Here is a 23,609-nt window from a genome sequence, read left to right on the forward strand (position 1 = left end):
GTATTTTATAAACATTAATTGACCATTAATAATATTTTTAATAGTGTAAAATTAAATTTAATAGTGTAAGATCATTCAATTTTCTTTTAATGATTAAATACTAACCAACATTTTAAAAAATTACTGAGCCGAAGACTTTTTCTTTTACATATTTGTAGTGTTCATGTGATTGACAAAAAATTTAAAATGACCGTATCAGTAAATTTTGTGTCCTTTTCATGTCTTTGATTATAGGAAATAGATAACCATATTAAATTGAATATTCACTTTGTTTACAAGCATTCCGCATGTATCTCCATAAACCAACTCTTGAAATTCATCTAAATTTTAATATATATAATTAATCGGTTTTGCTAAATAGACAATAATTTTTTTAAATAATATTAACAATATGCTCTAAAATTGATTTAATAAAGTAAAAAAACACTCTACCTCCTAAATTACCTTCTAAACTTTAACATTAGCATAATTATCGACACACCTAAAAAATTAAACATCTAATCATTATTAATTATCGAATAAAAAAAATAATTATTTAATTAAAAATAATTAATATAATTATCTACATACCTATTGAATTGAACATTCAATATATATAATATTTACATTGTTTAATATTCTTATTGTCTCCTTATCTTTTTTCATAATTAAATGCTTATTTTTGCGGGGATAGAGAGGGGTGTGTGTGATTTGATTTGAGTTGGTGGTTCCAACTAAATTGACGTGTAAAAGGCGACAAGGATAGAGGGAGTGATGATAGCATGTTGTAAATCAAATTAAAGCTTGGAAATGCCGCCAGCAAGAGGACACTTCCCTTAGTCACAAAACTCGCCTCTCTACAAAAGCTAAGGCAAACTAATAAATAACTAAACAAGTTCGTTCTTCATTCATTTCTCATCCATTTTGAGCAATTTTCCTTCCTTTCTCGTCTTCACTTGGTTACCCTCAAGAATCATGAACGGGAAAGCCTCAATCTCCAAGGAGCTTAATGCCAAGCATACCAAGGTTTCTTGCTACTCCTTGTTTTGCCCTCTCTCTTTTCAAGTATATATATATATATATATCGTTTTGTAAGTTCTAGTTTTGATTTTGTGTAGTTTTTTGAGCTGGGTGCTTTGAAGTCGCTCCTTCTTTTAATACATGGTTTGTGTCCTTAATTAAAGTCCTATTTTATTTATTTTCTTTGTTGATCCACAAGCTAAGAAGTCAAGAACAAGTGTTATTGGATGGAAACTTGATACGATTTATACTAAACCTCAAACCGTTCTGTTCTGCTAAAATATACTAATGATACAGAAAATGATATTTTAACATGGGAAAAAATTGTCTGATCTGTATTATTATTATTATAAAATTTTTAATTGACAATTTGTGTAAATAATTTATAACTACGTTAAATGTTTGTAACTTTTACAAGTTTTATTATTTTTTTAATGAAATAATGCTACATCAGTCATTTCTATCAATAATTTTTTTTAAAAAAAATAGAAAAAACTATAACTAGAATCACATTACATATTTTTGTTACCGTATATATGCAGATACATATTTCTAATTTTTGTAGTTCATAATTAGACAGAGTTGCTGATAGTATTTTTGTGTTTTTGATATTTGTAACACTCATTTCATCATTCGCACATTCTTTTTAACTTTTGATTTACCCCTTTAAATTATATTGGATAAAAAATAAATACGTATTAGGTGTGCAAATAAATATCACTATTCTTATGGGGTTAAAACCAATTTACTTTTTCACTTTTTGGTCATGCTCTAATTTTGGCTTTAGTTCTTAGATTGAGTTAAATTTTCTGTGATAATATAATAATTTAAATCAAAATCAGAGGTGTAGGAACAGATGGATTATTTAACCTTTATTAGTTATTTTTGTTTCTTATATGATGCCACTTGTCACTATTTGCAGATCTTAGAAGGACTTATGAAGCTACAAGAAAATAGGGAATGTGCAGACTGCCGGAACAAGTAACGCATTTCATCATCACTTTTTTTTTAATTTAATTTATAGATAAATGAAAATGATTTTATTCATCAACAAACACAATATCTATCTAATAAAAATAAGATCAGTAAAATTTGCTTCATTTTAACAAAACAATTAACAATCTATGAATATTATTAACAGAGCACAAACATTGTTACATATTGTTTCACATTCAAACTTTGAGAAGCCAATGCAAGTGTATCATAATATTAGGTAATAGTTGCAGTGCAAGAAAATAACTTAAAATGTTAAATTATTTGAAGTCCTAATACTATGTACTAAAATATCATTCAATGACAAATAGATGCACTAAAAAAGGAATTTAAAAGAAATTGAGGTAGCAACTACCTATCCCTGCTTCTTCTTCTTCTGACTCCATATGAAATCTTCACTAAAAGTCTTTCAAGATGATGTCAACAAGGGATCAAATATTTTGTTCAGGCTTAGGGTACACACATTTCATAATAGTTTTTCTGCACTTTTTAATGATAGCTTAAAAGATCGACGACAAATATTCCTCTCTATTGATCCATTCTCACAGCAGTATATGCTCCTTTTTCTGCTGTGAAACATGATGATTAGAAGATGGCAATTCAGTAATTTCAAGACCTAGAAAATAATGTAAATTCCTAAGATCCTTTAGTGGAAAGATTTTGTTAAGGTCTTGAATAAATGTTTCAATTTCTTTTGAATCACTACTTGTAACAACAACATTGTCAAAATATGCAAGAAGAAAAATAACAGAATTGAAAATCTGTCTTATAAAGAGTGATAAGTCAGAACGTGCATTAGTGAATCCAAAGTCTTTTAAAGTTGCTACAAGTATTTAAAACCAAGCACTTGAGTTTACAAACTCACATATCATCAGGGCTACCATAGCCAAGAAGTTGTAACATAAAGACTTGTTCATCAAGTTTTCCATTAAGGAAAGCGTCATCGAAATCAAATTGTTTCAATTTTCAAATAAGAGACAATACAATAGTAAGAGCTATATACTTCACTAAAGTCTATGCCTTCTTGTTGGTGAAAGCCCTAAGCTACCACCTAGACTTTGTACCTCAACATGTTACCTTGAGGATTCTTTTTGATTGCATACACCCATTTGCAACTAATGATAGTTGCATTGGGAGGGGGATATACCAAACCCTAAGTATGACACTTTTGAAGTGCATTCATCTCAATATCCATACCATGCTCCCAATGATCACATATAATAACTCTCTTTACAGATTTAGGAATTTGATGAACCAAATCAATAGGAGCTGAATTTTTTGTAGTGGCATTAGGAGCTAAACTTTTGCTTTTGATCTTGTAAGCATATGATGAGTATTAGAAGTAGAATGTAAATTCTGAACAGTACCAGTATTTGTACTATGAGGTAAATTTTCAAATAGTAAGCAAATCTCAATGTTAAAAATAGGCATTGCTATATCACAATGAGTGTTAGAATTACCAATAGTATTTGATGTTGGAGTATCAATAAAGATAGTAGAAGAAGATGGTGAAGAGTTAGCATCATCATGTCCAAGGACATAATTTGTCATAGATGTAGAAGGACCTGATGTAGGAGGAGATGTTGTACTAGGTGTTGATAGAATAGTTGGTGGCTGAAAATTAAAATCAAAACTAATAATAGAAGAATTAGCAGCACTAGAGTTTAAATAAGATTGAGATTGTAATACAGATTTTTGTTGAAACAAATTATTATAAAGAATTTTTTTTTCATCAAAGATCACATGTCTAGAAAGATAAATCTTACCATGCATACTCATGCACTTGTATCCTCTATGTTGATTTTCATAACCCAAGAAAAGTTTTTTCTGATTTATAATCAAATTTCACTTTATCGTATGGCCTTAAGAATAAAAAACAAGTACATCCAAAGACTTTTAAAAGATGATAGTCTGAAATTTTTTTAAAAAAAAAAATCTCTAAGGGACCTTTATTGTGTAAAATCTTGGTAGGCAATCTATTTACAATGAAGATAGTGCTGCTAAAGGCATCTTCCCAAAATTATATTGGGAGTAAGGCAGTAGCCAAAAGAGCTAATTCTACTTCAGTAATATGTCTATGTCTTTGTTCTACACTTCCTTCTTGTTGATGTGTATAGGCACAAGACATTCGATGTATGATTCCTTGGCTAGCAAGAAAATCAGTAAAGGCTTTGGGTAAAAACTCCATACCTTTATCTGTTTGAAGAGTCTTTAGTTTACACCCGGTTGAGTTTTCATAAAGACTTTGTAGTTCTTAAATGTTGTGGAGCGTGAAATTTATTGGTTAACAAATACAAACAAACAAATTTTGTACAAGAATCAACAAAAATGATGAAATAATAAAATCTAGATCTAGAGTGAACAGGGGTTAGTCCCCAAATGTCAGCAAAAAACTAATAGAGTAAACTATATCAGATTGAACAAATGAAAGTTTATTCATCTTAGCTTTAGAACAAGGTTCACATATAAGTAAAGAATGAATGCCATAAGCTGCAGATAAAGCACATGTATTAAGAACTTGTAAAACTTATAGGTGTTGTAGTATGGCGAAGTCTTTTATGCCACAAATTCACTGAAAAATTTTTACTAGAATTAACTATCAAAGCCGTTTTTGATGTTACATCTGAATTATGAGAGCTATCTCTATTACAATTCAAAGGAAAAGAAACAAGAATAGCAGTCTTAGGAACAATTAATTCATTAAAAGCATAAATGTCATTTCTAGTAGTGTCTTGAAGAAAAATTTTGTGAGTTTTGATCACGAACAATGCAATTATTAGGCCAAAATTCAAATAAAAATAGTTATTTTTTGTAAATCTGGAAACACTTAAGAGAATGTGCGTAATAGCTGGTATATGTAATAAATTCTTAAGCAGAAATTTGATTTTTGAATGTTTATCAGATAGAATTGAAGAACCAATAAGGATAAAATAGGTGTACATTGACCATTCCCAACAAACAATTGATCCTGATCATTAGTAGATTAGAAGAATATGATGGCTAGCTGAATCTGCATACCAAAAACCATCACTTACGACGATGGTGTAGAAAAAAAGAACCTTGGTTGGTGGAATGATGAAAATGGTAGTAGAGGATGAGAATTGGTATAGGAAATCTGAGTTGGTGGAGGTTATTATTGTGATTGTTGTAGATTTGGATTCAAAGATTGAAAGTTTTGATCAAATATATAATAAATAACAAGTCGGAATAGCATAGTGGCCTTGTCTTCCATATAGCTGGCACTGAATACTTGTAGTTGAGAACAAAAATCTACCTCTTCTTCCATTTCTACCATTAAAGCCTCTAATATTGTTGTAGTCAAATTGAAACTGTGATCGAGCAAGATTGGTCATAGGCATGCCGATTCAGATTTCTTAAACCTCTCAATCATATCTTTATAAGCCACCAAAAAAATTTCAGCTTCAACAACTCTAATAGTTCCCAATCTTGACATTACAAAAGTAATATAACTAGTGTATTCTTCATTTAAACCATCTAGAATTTCTTGGATATAATCATCTACTTGAACATAGTAACTAAGAGAGGATAAGAAATTCACAAGCTTTTGAATTTTTGAAAGATACTTTTTTACTGAAGTTGTCTTCTTTACAGATCTCAATTGAGACTTTAAACTCTGAGTTTTTGTAGCTGAAGAATCTATAAGCATCTTGTTGATGTGATCCAAAACTTGATGAAATCGAGTGAAATGTAGAACCTTATTCTTGTAAGTATTTGTCATGGAAGTAACAAGCCAGGTGTTGTAGAGTGTGAGATTATCTAATCTCCATTTCTTGAATTCTTCTGATTTAGTCTTGGTCTTCTTGGTGTCATCAACCATGAATTCTTATGAAATTTTAGAAGAATCCAAATGATCTTCCATATCTAAGCACTGTATCGTGAGATAGATTTAGGTGTCTCCATGTTAAAAAATTATTATCATCTAATTGTTTAGTAAACAAAGGACCGGAATAGACTTCTTCAAAAAAAAGTCTGTGAGTGAAATTTTCATGATGCAGAAAAAAATTAAAACAAAAAAAGTTTGATTGATATAGAAAATACAGATGAAACTGGAAAGAGAATGAAAGAAATTCCGAGAAAAATTATCTAGAACCTGACTCTAGATACTATGAAAGCTTCTCGCATTAGAAGTAACTGTAGCTAAGATGAAAATAGAATTAAAAAAGAAAGTTTCTCGCATTAGAAGAGAGATAGATTATATTACTAAAGAACAAGAAAAAAGACTAAGCTACCCTTACTCTATTATAATAGTAAAAAATCAATATTATAATTTTTGGAATGAAGACTATATATGCCAAATATCAAATAGTGATTTTAATGTTCAAAGAGCATTATATTTTTCCATGAATCGTATGGTAAAGGATTATTTTCACATGCACGTTCACAAATTACTTAATGGGAAGAGATGTTATTCTAAATTATGGTTAGTTTATAATGATTGCAACACTTGATTTACAAATTTTTAGGGCACCACGATGGGCGAGTGTGAACCTAGGGATATTTATTTGCATGCAATGTTCCGGGATACACCGAGGTCTTGGAGTGCATATATCCAAGGTTTTCATCGACAACTTTTAGCCTAATAACTTGTTCTCTTCTGATCTATTGAGATTATTTTTATATATGCTTCAGACTTAGACAAATATACAACAGGATATTATGGTGAATTGGAAGCAGACAAACATATAATTATCCTCGCCTAATAATAACTACAGAACTATCTAATTAATTACCATTTGCTTATAGTTGCTAGGTTCAGTGGTTCTACTTGGTCATGCAAAGCCGCCAATAAGCCACTATTTGTATGATTAAAAATTGTCTTACTGTAGTCCTTAGATATACGTTTAATTTATACACACATATATATGTTTAGTGTATGTATCGATAATTGATGATATGCCTTCTGATTTTACGTGCGATTAGGTGCGATCTACAACCTTGGATACATGGTTGCCCGATCAAGTTTCTTTCATGCAATGTAAGCATCAAATTTGTCTTTAAAAGATTATTTATTTTTAAATTGATTTTTGAATTTTTTTTAATTAAATTTATCTTTTAAAAATTTTAAATTAATTAATTAGTCTTTTCATCATTTTTTCTTGTTCATGACGTTAACATATTTACTAATGCAACATATTAAGTGATACTACATCTCACAGTCCTAATTGCATGCTAATATAATAAGTTTGAGAAATTTTAATATTTTAAGATCTCCTTCAATTTAAGATTAATTTAAATTAATTATATAAATTTATCATGTTAGCAGCTAATTAAGATGGTCAAATATATGCTGTAGTCAATATAGTATCACTTAATGTACTATATCAGTAAATTTTGATACTATGAGTATTGAAAATGACAAAAAAAACTAATATAATCAATTTAAAATCTTTAAAAAATAAATTTAATTAAAAAATTCAAAAGTTAATTTAAAAAACGTATAATTTTTCAAAGATTAATATGACCATTTACACAAATAACTACTTATGCAATCCCTTTGTTATTTTCTTAGTGTGTTTAGGATTCTTATGGAAGAGGTTCGTAAAATTTTAAACTCCATTGACGAGGATTTCATTTTAATATTTGATTCTCAAAATGAATTGTACTTATTAATTTTAAATATATATAAAGCCTTTTCTTAACTAATACTCTGTAATTTAAGATACAGAAAATGATTAGAGATAGAAGTATTTGCCTTTTTTTTAATTCCATACAGAATATACATAGATATACACATAAGATTATCAAATAAATTAATTTTGTCCATTTAAGTTTGACCCGCTTAAATTTACAGATTAAATAGACTAATTCGTTTAAATTTATTTTTTTATTACCATAATTTTTTAATCTTAGCCGTGTATGGCCAGCCTAATAAGTTAAATGGGCGGGACTCAATTATCTTTCTATTTTATTTTTTAAAAAATATTTTAACAAAAAATATTACTTTTAACTCAAAAATCATAGTTAAAATCATAAATGAACAATGACTTTTTAATTGATGGGTTGAGTTTTCAATTCAGAAAAAAAAAATATTGATCATAGGTGTCAATTTTTTTAAAAAAATACAAAAGAATTAAATATCGTTCTTGTTGAGTTTGTAGATTTGTCTATTTAATTTGTTATTTTTTTAATCCAAAATTTAAATGAATCTAATTATAAAGATAAAAATTTTAAATTTTTTTATTTAAACAAATAAATAAAATAATTTTATAGATTTAATCCATTTTAATGCTCTGATCTACACTTGCTTTTTTTTTAATTTTTTCTTTTCATTTCACTTTTGAATATCTTATATTAATGCCTACTAAACTAGTCTCTTGATTTACATGTCTCATATGTAGTTATGGGTAATGAAAAATCAAATAAGGATTGGGAGGCAAAGCTGCCCCCCAATTTCGACAGAGGCACAATGGGAATTGAGAAATTTATTTATTCCAAGTAAATAATTAAACTTTGAAACTTTTAATACCGAGATTTTATTTTACTTTTAAAGACATCACCTGAAAGTTGAAATTAGACGATTATATTTAATAATTTTTCATGGAATTGCAGGTATGTGGAGAAAAAGTGGGCTTCAAAAGAAGGATTAATTAGTGGAGCTACAAATTATTTCCCGAAGAACATTAGTAGGAAACTTTCTTTAGAAGAAAGCATTCTTTCCAAACACGTGGCACAAGTTCTGCCTCCATTGACACGAGCTCATGGTGGGGTAAGTCATAAACAATACAAATACAATTATGTTAAAGATAATAACAATAATCACTATTTAATTATTTATATAAAAATATAAAATAATTTATATTCATATTTATAATAAAATTTTTTAAATGATATAAGAATAAAATATATTTTTTTATCTCAACATTTTTAAAATTATCTTTAACGTTTAATTTGAATCAATTATATTCTTAATTTTTAAAATGTTTTAAGATTAATCATGCTATTAAATTTTAACAATTAAAAATTAATCAAATTTTTTTCTCAATTTTATCTTTAAGCTAATCTTACCTTCCAAATTTTAATTCTAATTGTCAAATCAAACCCCATCATTATCACTGTCATCACTGCCATCTATCCCTCTATCATCACCACTAGCTACCACTACAGTTGTTTGAAGTGAAGAGAGAAAGCCTGAAACAGTGAAAGAGAAAGGAAAGAAAGCAAATATTGTTGGAATGCATTAACAAGGTGATCGAAAGCTAATAAGAAAGTTAAAGACTTATTACTTTCAGTGATGGATGAGTAAGTTTGGAGTTGAATCCGAGGTGAGAGTGAAGGTGACGGCGGTTACTGGAGGGGGTGGTGGCGGAGAAAGAAAAAGAGGAGGAAGAGGAAAAGAAAGAGGATATCTAGAACCTCTCAAAGATGGCCATGAAGAAGAACATGGAAATGAGAATGGAAGTGGCAATGAAACCAAAGGAAACTGCATTACCGGAGCTATCAAAGTTGGACCAATGTTGAGGAAGATTTTCATCAACCATCTTGTGCACCTTTATTCACTGCTACTATGGTGCTCCAATGGATGCCCATCCCTGACCACCAATTTTAAACATTAAAAAACATTTTAAAAATTAAAAAAAATTAAAAAATTATTTGAAACTTTCTTAATAAAAAATTTAAAACAAAAAGAAGCATACAAAACTTAATAAAAAAGATATATCCAAAAGTTATTTTAAAAATTTTTAAATCTAGCAAAACGAGATATCTAAAAAATATTAAAAAACAACATTAAAAAACTAAAAAAACATCTAAAATTATTAAAATAATCATTCAAAATGAAAACAAAAAAAACATCCAAAACCAACATAGAAAAAAAGAAACAAAGGGAGATGTGGAGAAAGATGGCTTTGCACGTCGCAACGGAGGGAGATGTGGCGTTCGGTGGCCCTGCACGATGCGAGGAGGGAGCCACAGTAGTTGCTTGAGCTATGCAACGCAAGGGAGGGAGCCACAGTGGTCGAAGGCGTTGCACATCACGACGGAGGGAGCTGCGATGTTTAGCAGGGCTTTGTGATGCGAGGTGGGAGGCGTGATGGCTACAGGTGCTGGGATTCGCAACAGAGGGAGCAGCGGTAGTTGGCGGCGCTGCACCCTGCGGTGGTGGTTGGCGGGAATGTGGGGAAGGATTAGTATTTTTTACGTGGATGAGGAGAGAGAGATTAAGGTTTGTGTAGTTAGTTTTTCTATTGTGTACTGTCAAGGGAATTAGGATAAAACTAGGTTGACTCTTTTTTAGAAATTTTTTTATTGGAACCTATTTTACCCTAGTAGACTACAATTGGCTGTACCACTAATTGGTCCCTTATACTTTTTTTTCTGATTGATCTCTTCTTTTTTTCTCTTCTTCTCCTTCATTATCACCATCATCATCATCTTCTACAAAAGTGACACATACATTTTAGTTAATCACATAAAAAGTCTATTAGAATGACATTGAAATTTTTGATAAATAACACAAAAAAATTAAAAAACTACAAGTCTAAAATCTTAACTCAATAAATAAATGTGTTTCAGAACTAAAAAGTATATTAATTTGTTACAAATGTACAGAAAATAGTTAAACTCCTTATATATGAGTTTAATATCACTTAATCAGTTTAATAATAAAAAAATATTTTTTAATTTAAAATGATATAGAAATTTTTTGTGAAAGACACAATAAGTTTTCAAAAGATCAGACCACAAGTTAAGAAATATTCTAATAACTTTTAATTGGTTAAAAATTTTTTTGTGTTATGTTTAAAAAATTACGGTGTCAAAATTAACGAACTACATGTGTCATGATCATGGTTTTGAAAACCGGACTGGACCGACTGGTTCAACCGGATTAACCAGAAACCGGTCACATGGTCGGTCCGGTTGACATCCAGAACCGTTCTGCAAAAGAACTGGTAAAAAATCAGTCGAACTGGTAGTTAACCGGTGAACCGACCAAACCGGCGGAGATTTTTAACGGTTTTGATTTTTTATTGTTGCTTGAAACGGCGTCGTTTTTGACGCAGAAAAAAAAAAAAGAAAACCCATACTGGCAGTACAAAAGGCTCACTCTCCCTTCACTTTCACAATTCACACAACCTAAACCCTATCAGAGAACTCAGACAAGAGCAACCCCTACCAACAGCTGCTTTTCACGGTAAGCACTCCTCGGCTCCTCCTCTCCTCGTTGACGCAACCAGCGTCGATCACCCCACTCACATCCCTCTGTCTTCGGTTCGTTTACTTCGTTTCTATCACCGGCTCGCCGCCCAAATCACCTCTCTGCTCGCCTCTCCGTTCTCTGTGGCGAGTGTCACTGCATGCTTCTTCAATGTCGTTAGCGGTAAACTCCTCGACTCTAACCTAGTCATTCTTCCCTGATTCGAGTTTCTAATTAGTAGCAGTAGCCAGCAAGTTTACAGCTCCCCCGATCTGAGATCTAGCGTTATCACGACGGCCAGATCTGAGATCTAACTCTCCTTCCCGTTCACCCACTACTCCATCGATCTGTCTGCCAGGTACTGATTTTTGCTCATCTACTTGTTTATTTTTTTTAATGCAGAGTTCAATTTTTGAACACCTGCTGTTGACAGTATGAGAAATCTTTTCTTTCTTGCTGTTGTGGAAATTGGAATCCCTAGGATTTAGAGCTGAGCTAGCATGAGTTTTTGTGGAATCTTGATTTGGAAGAAGCATTAGAAGCATGCATTTTTTTGTAATTTCAGAGCATCATTGTATCTGAGTGTTTGTGGTGGTTCTTGAAGTCTGCAATGTTGAATCTTGGATTTGGTTGCTTTTGGAGAAAATGTTAGAGCTCAAGGGCATCCCTACGTAAGCTTGGAAAGAAGAAGAACATTTTTTTCTGTATTTTGTGTCTTAAGACTTGTTCTGATGATGTTCTGTATCAATATTTGAGAGATAACTTGTATGCGCTGAGACTGTCTATTGCTAAAATCACTCTTCTGAAACCAAGTTTCTGGCCTTTTAATTAAACTAGTTCAACCACGGTTCGATCCCGGTTAACCATTGAACCATTAAACCAGTTATTCGACCGGTTCAATAACCGGTCCGATTTTTGCAACCTTGGTCATGATTAAAAAATTTTGGTACTATTTTTTAATAAATTCTATACAATTCAAAACAACTCCTCCTCTTCCTCGTCATCATTATCTTCATCATCTTCTTCACATTTCTATAATTCTTCTTTTTTTCACCTTCTTAACAAGAATTTGTATCACGGTTAAGAAATTTTTTGTGTCACGGTTAAAAATATTTCGATATTATTTTTATGATAAATTCTGTACAATTTAAAATTTTTCTCTTTCTCTTATTCTTTTTCTTCATCATTATCACTGTCATCTTCTTATTCATCTTTCCTTTCTTGTTTTACCTTCTCATAATTCTTCTTATTTTATCTCTTAATAAGAAGAAAATCAAGAAAAAAGAGAAGAAAAAAATTAAACAAAGAAAAAATAAAATAAAAAAGCTGAAATAAATTTGGAGGAGGAAGAGGAAGAGGAAAGTAAGAAGAAATAAAAAAATACAGCAACAACAATAATAAAAAGAATAACGATGAGGAAAAAATATGCGAAGAAGAACAAACACGAAGCAAAAGAAGTGTGTGATTCATACGCATGTTATGTAATTGATTTTTGTTGTATTTTATTATGCCTAATATAATTTATCATGTACTCTCTCACACACACACGTAAAGAAATACCAATACGAATACACAATTCATTTATTTTGCATCCCAATATGGTATTAGATGAGAATTTTTATGCTTCTGTCCTTTTTCCCTCTTTGGTAATTCTTTCCGAAAAAATTCTCCAATTTTCTTGCCACGATCCTCTCTTGTTCTCATCATGAACATCATAACCACTTAGATTTCTACTTTTTCTTAATTGATTTCTCCTTTTCCTCAATTGATTTTTTCTATTCTTCAATCTTCTTGACTAATTTTTGAGCAATGATGTTGACCCTTTCAAATAAAGTTCTGTCACAAGCGGTTCCTCTGACTTCGATGCTACGTTCATCAATTCCTGACGCTTATACACTTCATTCAAGTGATCACCTAGGGCTCATACTGGTGTCTCAACCACTTCAAGAAAATAATTATGCTTCTTGGTGCCGATCGATAAGTCTCGCACTCAGTGGAAAGAGCAAAATCGGGTTCATTGATGGCTCCTTCCCAAAATCAGACACCGCTCTTGATCTAGTGCTTGCAGAAATATGGCAATGCACCAATGATATCGTCACTAGTTGGTTGCTAAATTCGATTTCAAAAGATATCGCAGCAAGTGTGATTTACTCTGGCTCAGCTACACTTTTATGGCAAGATCTAAAAGCTAGGTTCTCCTAAAGCAACGCACTTCAAATTTTTGAGTTAAAGAAATCACTGATGACACTGATTCAAGGATCTCTCACTATCTCACAATACTTCACAAAGCTGAAGATTCTTTGGGAAGAACCAATACCTTTAAGCCTCTTGTTGCTTGTTCTTGCGGTGAAGTGAAGGTCATCCAAGTGTATCTTAGTCAAGAGTATGTCATGCTATTCCTCATGGGATTGAATGATAATTTGGCAAATATGAGAAACCAAATTCTGCTCTCAAATCTCCTGCCTCCAATTGAAAAAGTTTTCTCGCTAGTGCTGCATGAGGAGAAACAGCGAGCACTCACTTCATCTCAACCACCTCAACACATGGTTTTTGCCGTGAAGCAAGCTCCAAGACTCATGGCAACTTTTGGATCTAAGATGAAAGGCAAAAAAGACCGTCCTCAATGTGCACACTATGGCTATCTCGGCCACACAGAAGACAAGTGCTACAAACTGCATGCCTATCCACCCGGCTACTCACAAAGCAGAAATACTCGCCAAGTCGCTCAAGTGAATCATGTCGACAAGCTCGAGCCAAGCCAAGAAAATCAAGATTCCCAGCCAAGCAATGGATTCTCACTTACAGCATCACAATACAATCAGTTAATGGCGTTGCTTCAGACTCAGCAAGCAATGCAAGCCATAGAACCTGAAATCTGTGCAGGTGAAAGATTTTCTTCATGTTACATGAATCAAAAGGCAGTGTCTAGCTCCTGAATCATTGATTCAGGGGCAACCACACACATAACTAACTCCTTCACTGCTCTTATCAACCCACAACCATTACTTAATTATTTTGTAGCTCTACCAGATCAAACTAGAATTAAGGCCTTAGCCACGGGCAGTGTCATTTTTAGCCCCCATCTAACCATCTACAATGCCATTTTATTCATTCTTTTCGGTGAATTTAATTTCTGTAAGTTCTTTACTAAAATTGTCTTGTTGCATCGTAACCTTCGCTGACCTCTCTTTCATTATACAGGACAAGATCTCTAAGAAGGTGATTGGCAAAGGTGATGAGTTAGATGATTTGTTTGTACTGCAATCACCTTCCATAACACCTTCCACACACATTACTGGTTCTTGTCATCAAGCGTCCTTTGTTAGTAGTGATGTTTGGCATATTCGTTTAGGTCACATATCTGAAAAGATTTTGAATAAATTGAGTCTTGTTTTGTCATTAAAACCCATCAAATACAATCATTCAAATTATCCTGTATGTCCTTTAGCAAAACTTAAGTGTCTTTCTTTCCAGTCACAAAATAATTTCTGTAATAATGCCTTTGAATTGATTCACTGTGACATTTGGGCCCTTATCATACTTCCACATACAATAGTATAAGATATTTCCTCGCAATTGTGGATGATCATTCAAGATTTAGTTGGACTTATCTTTTGGGACAAAAATCCGATGCTACTAATATTCTTATGAATTTTGTTAACATGGTGGAAACTCAATTCAGTGTTAACGTGAAACAAATTCGATCGGACAATGCCAAGGAGTTATTACTCACTGATTTTCTGCAGTTGAAGGGCATAATTCACCAATTTTCATGTGTAGAGAGACCCGAGCAGAATTCGATTGTAGAAAAAAAAGCATCAACACTTACTTAATGCTGCAAGAGCCCTCTTTTTTCAGTCTAAGGCGTCCATCAAATTATAGGAAGAATATATTCTGATTACTACCTTCTTGGTGAATAGGATGCCTAGTCTAGCCCTGCAGCACACTTCACCATATGAGAAATTATTTCTCAAGCAACCAAATTAATTATTATGTACTGTGAGTTTTCACGTGTCTAGTTCATGCATCCACGTTAATATCTTAGAGGAACAAATTCTCTCCACGGGCTATAAAAGCAGTTTTTGTTGGATATCCTTCAGGGTATAAAGGATACAAGTTATATGATTTAGAGGCAAAGAAGTTCTTCATATCCAGAGATGTCACATTCAATGAAAGTGTATTTCCCTTCAGTGAGCTACCAGCTGATTAGTCCCCTTTTGTGGATAATTTTTCAGATGTGGTGATGCCTACAGTGCTCTAACACACTTCTCTTCATGGCTCAGCACCAATTTAGCATTCCTTTACCAATACTTTCAACCCTCATCGCCCACAATACCTTTAACACCTGATCACAATCATGATATTATTCTTGAACCTCAACCATCTCAACCTATCTTTAGAAGATCTACTAGACTAACTAAACCTCTACAATATCTTCATGATTACCAATGCCATAATGTTGCCACCATAACCAATTCCAAACATTTGACCAAACATACATAAACTTTGTAGCCAATGTAAACATCATACCTGAACCTACTTTCTACCACCAAGATGTGAAATACCCAGAATGGTGACAAGCCATGAATGAAGAGCTTTGGGCAATGGAAGAAACTAACACATGGACCTTGGCGCCTATCCCACAAGAAAAATATACTATAGGTTGTAGATGGGTATACAAGGTAAAATGTAAGAATGATGGATCAATAGAGAGATACAAGACGAGGTTGGTCACAAAGAAATATACACAACAAGCTGGCATAGATTACAAAGATACATTTTCTCTAGTAGCCAAATTAATTACTATTCGGGTTCTTCTATCACTAGCAGCCATCAATAACTGGTTTTTGTTACAAATGGACGTGAATAATGCGTTCCTTAATGGTGACCTCTTTGAGGAAGTCTATATGGATTTGCCTCTTGGATACAAGACCAAGGAGTCGAATCTTGTGTGCAAATTGAATAAGTCCATCTATGGCCTGAAACAAGCATCCAGACATTGGTACTTTAAATTTTTTTCAGCATTATTGAGCCACAAATTCAAACAATCCAAGAGAGACTACTCCTTTTTCACCTTTGGTACAGGTGACAGCATAGTCTACTTACTTGTATATGTGGATGACATCATCTTGGCAAGCTCCTCAAGAAAATGATGTGCAAGGTACAACACTTATTAAAATCTATGTTCAAACTCAAAGTTTTAGGTGATTTAAAATACTTTCTGGGGCTGAAACTTGTAAGATCATCTGAAGGCATTGTCCTTAGCCAAAGAAAGTACACCTTGAGCATATTGGAAGACACTAACTTTGTTGATGCTAAGTCAAGTTCCTTACCTATGGAGACAAATCTGAGGATGAGCACCTTTGATGGGGACCATTGCATGATCCTTCCACTTATAGGCGTATGATTGGGAGGCTAATGTAATTTACAATATCACGCCCTGACATCACATATGCTATCTCCACATTGAGTCAATTTCTATCCAAACCAGCCACCACTCATCTTATTGCTCTCCACTTCTTACTTAAGTAATTAAAAGGGACTGTGGGATAAGGCCTTCTCTTCTCTGCCAAGTCAGAATTGCGACTTATGGCATACATTGACATTGATTGGACAGGTTGCCCGGATACTAGAAGAAGTGTTACCGGTTACTGTGTTTTTATTGGTGATTCCCTTATCTCTTGGTGATCAAAGAAGCAACACACTGTCTCAAGGTCTTCCGCTGAATCCGAATACCGGGCCATGGCAGGAGTGGCAGCTGAATTAACCTGGTTAAGAGACCTTTTTTCTGACTTTGAAGTTGACATTCCATCTTTTGTGCTCTTTTGTGATTCACAATTAGCCATCCACATTGCAACGAATCTCACATTTCATGAAAGAGCAAAGCATATCAAAATCGATTGTCACTTTGAATCTCATTTACGTTCGGACACAACACCAACTAGCGATATGTTTACTAAGCCTGTAACTCTAGCTCAGTTCAATAATCTCATTTCCAAGTTTGGCATGATAAACATTTATCTGCCAACTTGAGAGAAGATATTATACTTAATATAATTTATGATGTACTCTCGTACTCTTTTATATTTTTCTTTTGAAAAAAAAAATAAAAAATTTGTAATTTTACTATTTAGTTATATTATTTTCATGATTATTTAAATATAGATTATAGTTTCTTTTTTACTTTTTTTTCTTATCTATAAATTTTAGTTGCATCATTTTGATATTTAAAAGGTGATATCAAAGACTTATGATATTAATCTTCCACTAAAGATCAAGGCATTTTAAATACAAAAAGTTGATCAGATGCAATTGAAGGAAAATGCGTAGGAATTAATCATGACAAGTGAATGAGATAGACAACAATTATGTTATTGCCAACTTACACTTGACAATAATAGATTTGGTATTGTCGTTTATCTTAACGAAAAAAAAAAAAAGAAAAATTGGAATGCACTCACAAAATTATACAAAGCTGAGTTGTTATACAATAGAATATTCTTAAAAAGAAAACTTTATACGATTAAAATTGTGCACGTCGTGTTCTTTCTTGATAGGGTGAGCAAAACACAAGTTGAGCTGTGAGTGGTAAGATCTCTTCTAATTTTTATAATATATTTTAGTGTGTTATAGTTTTCTCTTAAAATTTGAGTTTATATATAATTTTATCACTTAATCATATTATTTTTGTTATTATTTAAATATAAATTATAATAGTAGTTTCTATTTTCTATTTTATAAATTTCAGTTGTATTACTTTATTTCATTAACTCTGATACGCAATACAAAAAAAAAATTATATGATACTTTTCATAAGCTTAGATTTTGTCCCTTCATTTCAGGGTTCCTTAGTTGTGCAAAAGAAGAGTTCAGCTCCACCGTTAATTAAGAGGGCATCTTCATCAGTTGATTTTGATAAGTTTATAGGAAAGAGCAATGGCAGTTCTGACCTTTTCGCCTTGCTTTCTGTCCAAGAAGATAAACAAGGTTTCTCAAGTTGGGCAACATTTGATTGTGAGACATCAAAAACTTTATTCTTTTACCCTTATATATTATTTTCTTCAAACAAAATTGAGGAAATTATTGTTAAACTAACTAAATAGTAAATTACAAAACGGATAAGACGTACGGTGCTACATCTTGAGCAAAATTTTAATGTGATTAATTATTAAGGCGCGGCTATTGGTCTTTTCAAATTTATATTATATTTATTTAGTTCAAATTTAATCGATATAACAACTTACACTTGAAGTTTCAATATATATTTGTAGGACAACTGGAAGCTGGTGAAGAACATTATGATTTTGTAAATAATTTTTTTGGAGAATATAACAGGAAAATGCTTTTCTTTATTTTCGTGATTGTGTTTTGATTGGTATAAAAATAGCATGAAAATAACAACAGCGAGTTAATTACTTATAGATTGTTTTACTATATTTTGTTCAACTTGTAAATTTTTTAGATATTATTAAATTATATCGTCTACCTTTGCAGGAGGTGTGAATTAAATGGCGCAAATTCGATGAATAGATTATCCTACAGCCAGCCGTAGGAGTTGGAGCAAGTGCCATAAGATTATCTTTGTTGATCACATTACAATTTGGCATCAGAATAATGATGTTGCATTCATTTGGTGCATGCTCTTCTTTTTCCTTGATCTTTTCAACAATGCCATCTGTACTGTCGCAGTTATTTTTGTAAACTCATCTGGAAGTCTTGCTAGTGGTCGTATCTCGTATGTAGCATGACTTACCTAATTAAACTAGAATTTTAAAATGGGTAATGCTACTGTGTCGAAGGAAATTTTTTTCCTCAGCTGCTGAAATCATGTGGCTATGCGAAGGGATTGACGCGTGTTGTAATGTTGTCAATCATCCTGTAAAGTGCTGCTCTATACGCAAAATTTGCAGAAATTGACCATGAAATTAATGGAGGATTAGTTGGTAATCATATGAGTAATCTTATGGGTTTTTTTGTCCGGTGTTTTGCAGAAATTTTTTGGTCTATGGTGTTGGACTTTTGTTTTGTTAATATGGTTTAAATATTGTGTGATAAAAAGGTTATGATGCTAATAATATTGTGCAGGAAGAATAAAATAAAATATGGTTCTAAGGAATAATAATAACAATAACAGAAAAATAAAACAAAAAACAATGACCAAAAAAATGACCAAAAGAACGATTATTTATTTGCTCATTGGGTATATTTTTCACTCTATATATAATACTATATTTATTTTTAATTTTTAGATGAATTAATGAAGCATTTTTTATTAGACATTTAGGCTGTCATTATTTTAGTTGTCAAAATTTTTGTCCAAAATTAGAAAGAATTAAAAATCTGAAAAGAAGCTTCTTCTATTATGATACTTGTATAGTTTAAACTGTACTTTCTTCTTTTATTATTATTATTATTATTATTATTATTATTATTTTGAAAGGAGGTGCTTTCTTCTTTTTTTTTCTTTTGACATCATCTTTATTTTTCGAACATCATTAATTTCAAAATAATAAAAATATGCTTAACTTCTTAATTTAAAAAATTAGGATCGAACATCATTAATTTCAAAATAATAAAAATATGCTTAACTTCTTAATTTAAAAAATTAGTTTATCCTAATTAAATAAACTTGTTGACTTAAATTACATCTATTTAAATTTTAAATTCAATTTTCTATAAATGTAAATTATTTAAAAAAGTTACATTAATTAAAAAATAAAAACAAAAACAATTAATATCCATCCCACCCAACTCAATTCAATGGCATCGTAGTTCATACCCTACCACACACTTGCTTCTCGTGTTTTTTGGTAATTTTTTTTTATTTTTCTGTTATTGTTATTATTATTTCTTAGGATCATATCTTATTAGAAGATTTTCACATGTACCACAATACTTTTTTGGTACACTGATATTTCATTTTTTTAGCATTAAAATATATAATAAAATAATTAAAAGGATAAAATTAAATAGAAATATATTGAGTGGTGTTGCTTTTTTTAGAGAGCACTATGAAACAGAGACAAATTGTTCCATTAGCTCACAGAAAGAATGAGGAAATTACTATCTTACACTTACACTTGTGTTGTGTTGTTTCCTTTTGAAATTAGTATAAGTTAAATTTAATTGCTCAAGTAAGTATTACTATAATAATATTAATAAAAATTTGAGCAAGAACAATATTATTTATATTTTAGTTTTATCAACTAAACTCATTTTAAAGTATAAGTATTAAATTTATTGTGCTAAATTTTTAAGGATAATATAGAATTTCACAATGAATTAATTTTATCTGATATTCGTTAATTAAAGAAATAAATTTATTTAAATATTTTTTAATTAATTAATTAATGATAAGCCTTAGGAAAAAAACTAATCTCATCGTTCTTATTAATTAAAATATGATATAGAATAGTGGTATGGATAGTTTTATGGGTAAGATTTGTCAAGAAATAACTTAAAAATTGATAATAGATAAGTAATAAGAGGTTGATAGAAAAAATAAATAATAAATTTTGTGCATCATTAATATTATTGGTGAAAAATATTTATTAAAAAAATTAAAATATTAAGTCATTAATGAACATCTTTAGGTGAAATACATCTATAGTCAAATTAAAAAAAAAAAGCTAAAATTATAGACTCGTGAATTTTGTCAAGCTATAATAAATTATTTTTTGTGTATATAAGAAACCATTTAATAAAAAAAATTAAAATTAATATTAAATCTATTTTTATTAAATTATATTAACTAATTGCTACTTATACTTGTAAATTAAGGATATCTACTATGCTACTTATAATTGATTAAATAAAAAATTTTAGAATCATAATTGTGCTAAAATAATATAGTAAAAGACAAAACTCAATCATATATTATAAAAATATTTTTAAAGCGAAATGTTTATGCTATATTTAAATACTATTATATAAGAAAGAACTAAAAAAATCGTTATATATAAGGCAAATAAGATTGTCTTTTTAGTTCATCTATATTTTTTAAAGAGAAATAATATTAACATTAAATATATTGAATAACCTAAAAAAAAATAATACTATATATCCAAATATTTTTATTAATCAAGTATAATCAAGTTAGTTTAACATAACAAAAATCAGTTATAGTTAATATATTCCAAATCTTATAATTTAATTTGGTTAGACTTAGTTCATAAAAAATATTTAGATGTATAGTATTATTCAAAAAAATATTTATTTGGATTAGATTTTTTTTTGGTGAAAAAATACTTTTTAAAATAATAAAATATTTTTGTTAAATTTTAAACATATTTAGATGCATTTAAAAGAAAAATTTTTACTAAAAAATTAAATTATTTGATTTTTTAAAAAATCAATAATATTTTGATTTTAAAAAAATAAAAGTAAAATAAGTTTTAATTATTTTTTTACTAGACATATCATTTATCACCATTTATAATTACAATTTATACCTTTAAAAATAAAAAATAAATTACTCAAATTGAATAATTTTATTTGAGCAATGAAAAAGTTAATTGTAGTAGCATAATATTATCATATTTGCAAATATTAAATTTAATAATTTGTCATGTATTATGTATAAGATAAGATTAAAGTTTATGATTTTAATTTTTTTTTTCAATTAAAATCAATGGGCCAATTCTATAAATCATAACTTCTTAAATTAAGAAATAATATATAAAATAGATACACAATTATTTAATCAATATAAAATAACATGATATATATAATTTTTGAAATATAAAAAAGTGTTATTTCCTTTAATAAATTTGTTATTTTTATAGGTTTATCTCATATTATTGTAAATAATTTTATTTTTAAGCATTTTCTAAACAATTTTTTTTATGAGACTTCACAAACAATATAATTTATAATAAATAAAAAAATAAAATTTCTGCACGTTGCTTTATTGTGCAACAGTGTAGGTTTCTTCAAACTACGTGTGCTATTTTTTGTTTTTTTTTTTTTGTTTTTGTTTTTTTTATGATTGAAAGACTATTTTTGTCTTTTTATGAATAACTATAAGACAAAAAACTAACTTGCAACTTAATCATATATGGAACATTGAAGTTTCAATAAAATAAATGGAACATCTTAAAAAAATTTTCTTATCTTATTTTATTCTTTCTGCACAACATTATTGGCATCATATCCCTTTGATCACACAGCATTTAAACTATACCAACAAAACAAAAGCCCATACCATAGACCAAAAATTTTCTTCGAAACACCGGACAAAAAGCCCACAAAATTACTCATATGATTACCAACTAATTCTCCATTAATTTCGTCGACAATTTCTGCAAATTCTGCGTATGGAATAGCACTTTGCAAGATGATTGACAGCATCACAACACGCGTCAATCCCTTCACGTAACCACATGGTTTCAGCACCTTTTTAAAATAGCTTATTTATAAAGAGGGAACAATAATTCAGATATTTTTTTTTAAATAAAAAATATTTCCCAATATAATCAATAATAAAAAAAACCATCATCATCATAGGAAAACACAAAGATAAATTTTAGTTGTTTTTAGCTAATTCTTTTTTGTTATTAAATATTTCTATAAGAAAAATTACAAATTTGAGTATCTAGTTAAAATTTCATTTGCAGACAATAGCAACAAAATGATTTGAGCAATTTTCACTTTTGATGCTAGAAAAAATAGTATAAAATTCAATCCTATCTTCGATCGTGATTCTAACTTATGGAAATGAGCCATAATGATTTCGTTTTTTACGACTGCGAAAATGACTCTGAGCTATTGTCAGATGGTGTTATAAACATAATTAAGAACATTTTAACTAAAATAAATATAATACGTGAAATATAATCAAGGAGTTAAGAGTTTAAAATATTTACACAACCATGTATATTGTTTCAGCTAAAATGCATGCTTACATCTAGTTCTTAAAAATTATTGAGAGTACGAATATTAAAAAAGAAGTGTACAAAGAATTTTATTTGCATTGAGCTTTTTTAAGCTATAATTTTGATTCAGAATAAACTGTAAGACAATAAAAAAATTTTAGATATTATATATTTTTTCAAACCTTCTGACGATTACACAAATTGGATCACACACTAAAACAAAAACATGAATACCGTCGGATTTAGCATTGCAGAATAGTGGTAGATTTATCGTTGAATTTATCAGTAGTAACGGCATCGAATTTGTAAGATTAAATAATTACCGGAAAATTTACGTTTTTGACGGTAAATTTTCCAGTAATACTTAAAGGAAAATAAAAATAAATTGGCGCGTTTTTTAGGGTCGGATTTACCGTTGGAAAACTCGGACGATAAATCAACTTTGTGAAATGATGCATTTTGGTGACCTGTAATAATTTTCGACGGTAACTAAGCTGAAAATTCAAAGCGTGAACCCTCTTCCCCCTCATTCGAATTTCTCTCTCTCTCTCTCTCTCTCTCTCTCTCTCTCTCTCTCTTGTTTGTTTCTT

General features: G+C 30.2%; 1 protein-coding gene across 2 annotated transcripts; it reads left to right on the forward strand.

Annotated features, from left to right (window-relative positions):
- The first annotated feature begins 813 nt into the window (after window positions 1-813).
- LOC107484748 (probable ADP-ribosylation factor GTPase-activating protein AGD15) lies at window positions 814-19,070 on the forward strand. Of its 2 annotated transcripts, XM_016105290.3 has the most exons (8): window positions 814-1,005; window positions 1,922-1,980; window positions 6,477-6,567; window positions 6,934-6,988; window positions 8,352-8,448; window positions 8,563-8,719; window positions 17,989-18,160; window positions 18,641-19,070. In XM_016105290.3, coding segments are annotated over exons 1-8 (684 nt in total). In that variant the 5' UTR covers window positions 814-954; the 3' UTR covers window positions 18,643-19,070. The 2 variants fall into 2 exon arrangements, with proteins under 2 accessions (XP_015960776.1, XP_052117062.1); XM_052261102.1 differs by lacking the exons at window positions 17,989-18,160; window positions 18,641-19,070 and adding an exon at window positions 11,751-11,958.
- Window positions 19,071-23,609: the final 4,539 nt, after the last annotated feature.

This window comes from Arachis duranensis, chromosome 4, assembly GCF_000817695.3.
Source record: "Arachis duranensis cultivar V14167 chromosome 4, aradu.V14167.gnm2.J7QH, whole genome shotgun sequence".
Lineage (NCBI taxonomy): Eukaryota > Viridiplantae > Streptophyta > Magnoliopsida > Fabales > Fabaceae > Arachis > Arachis duranensis.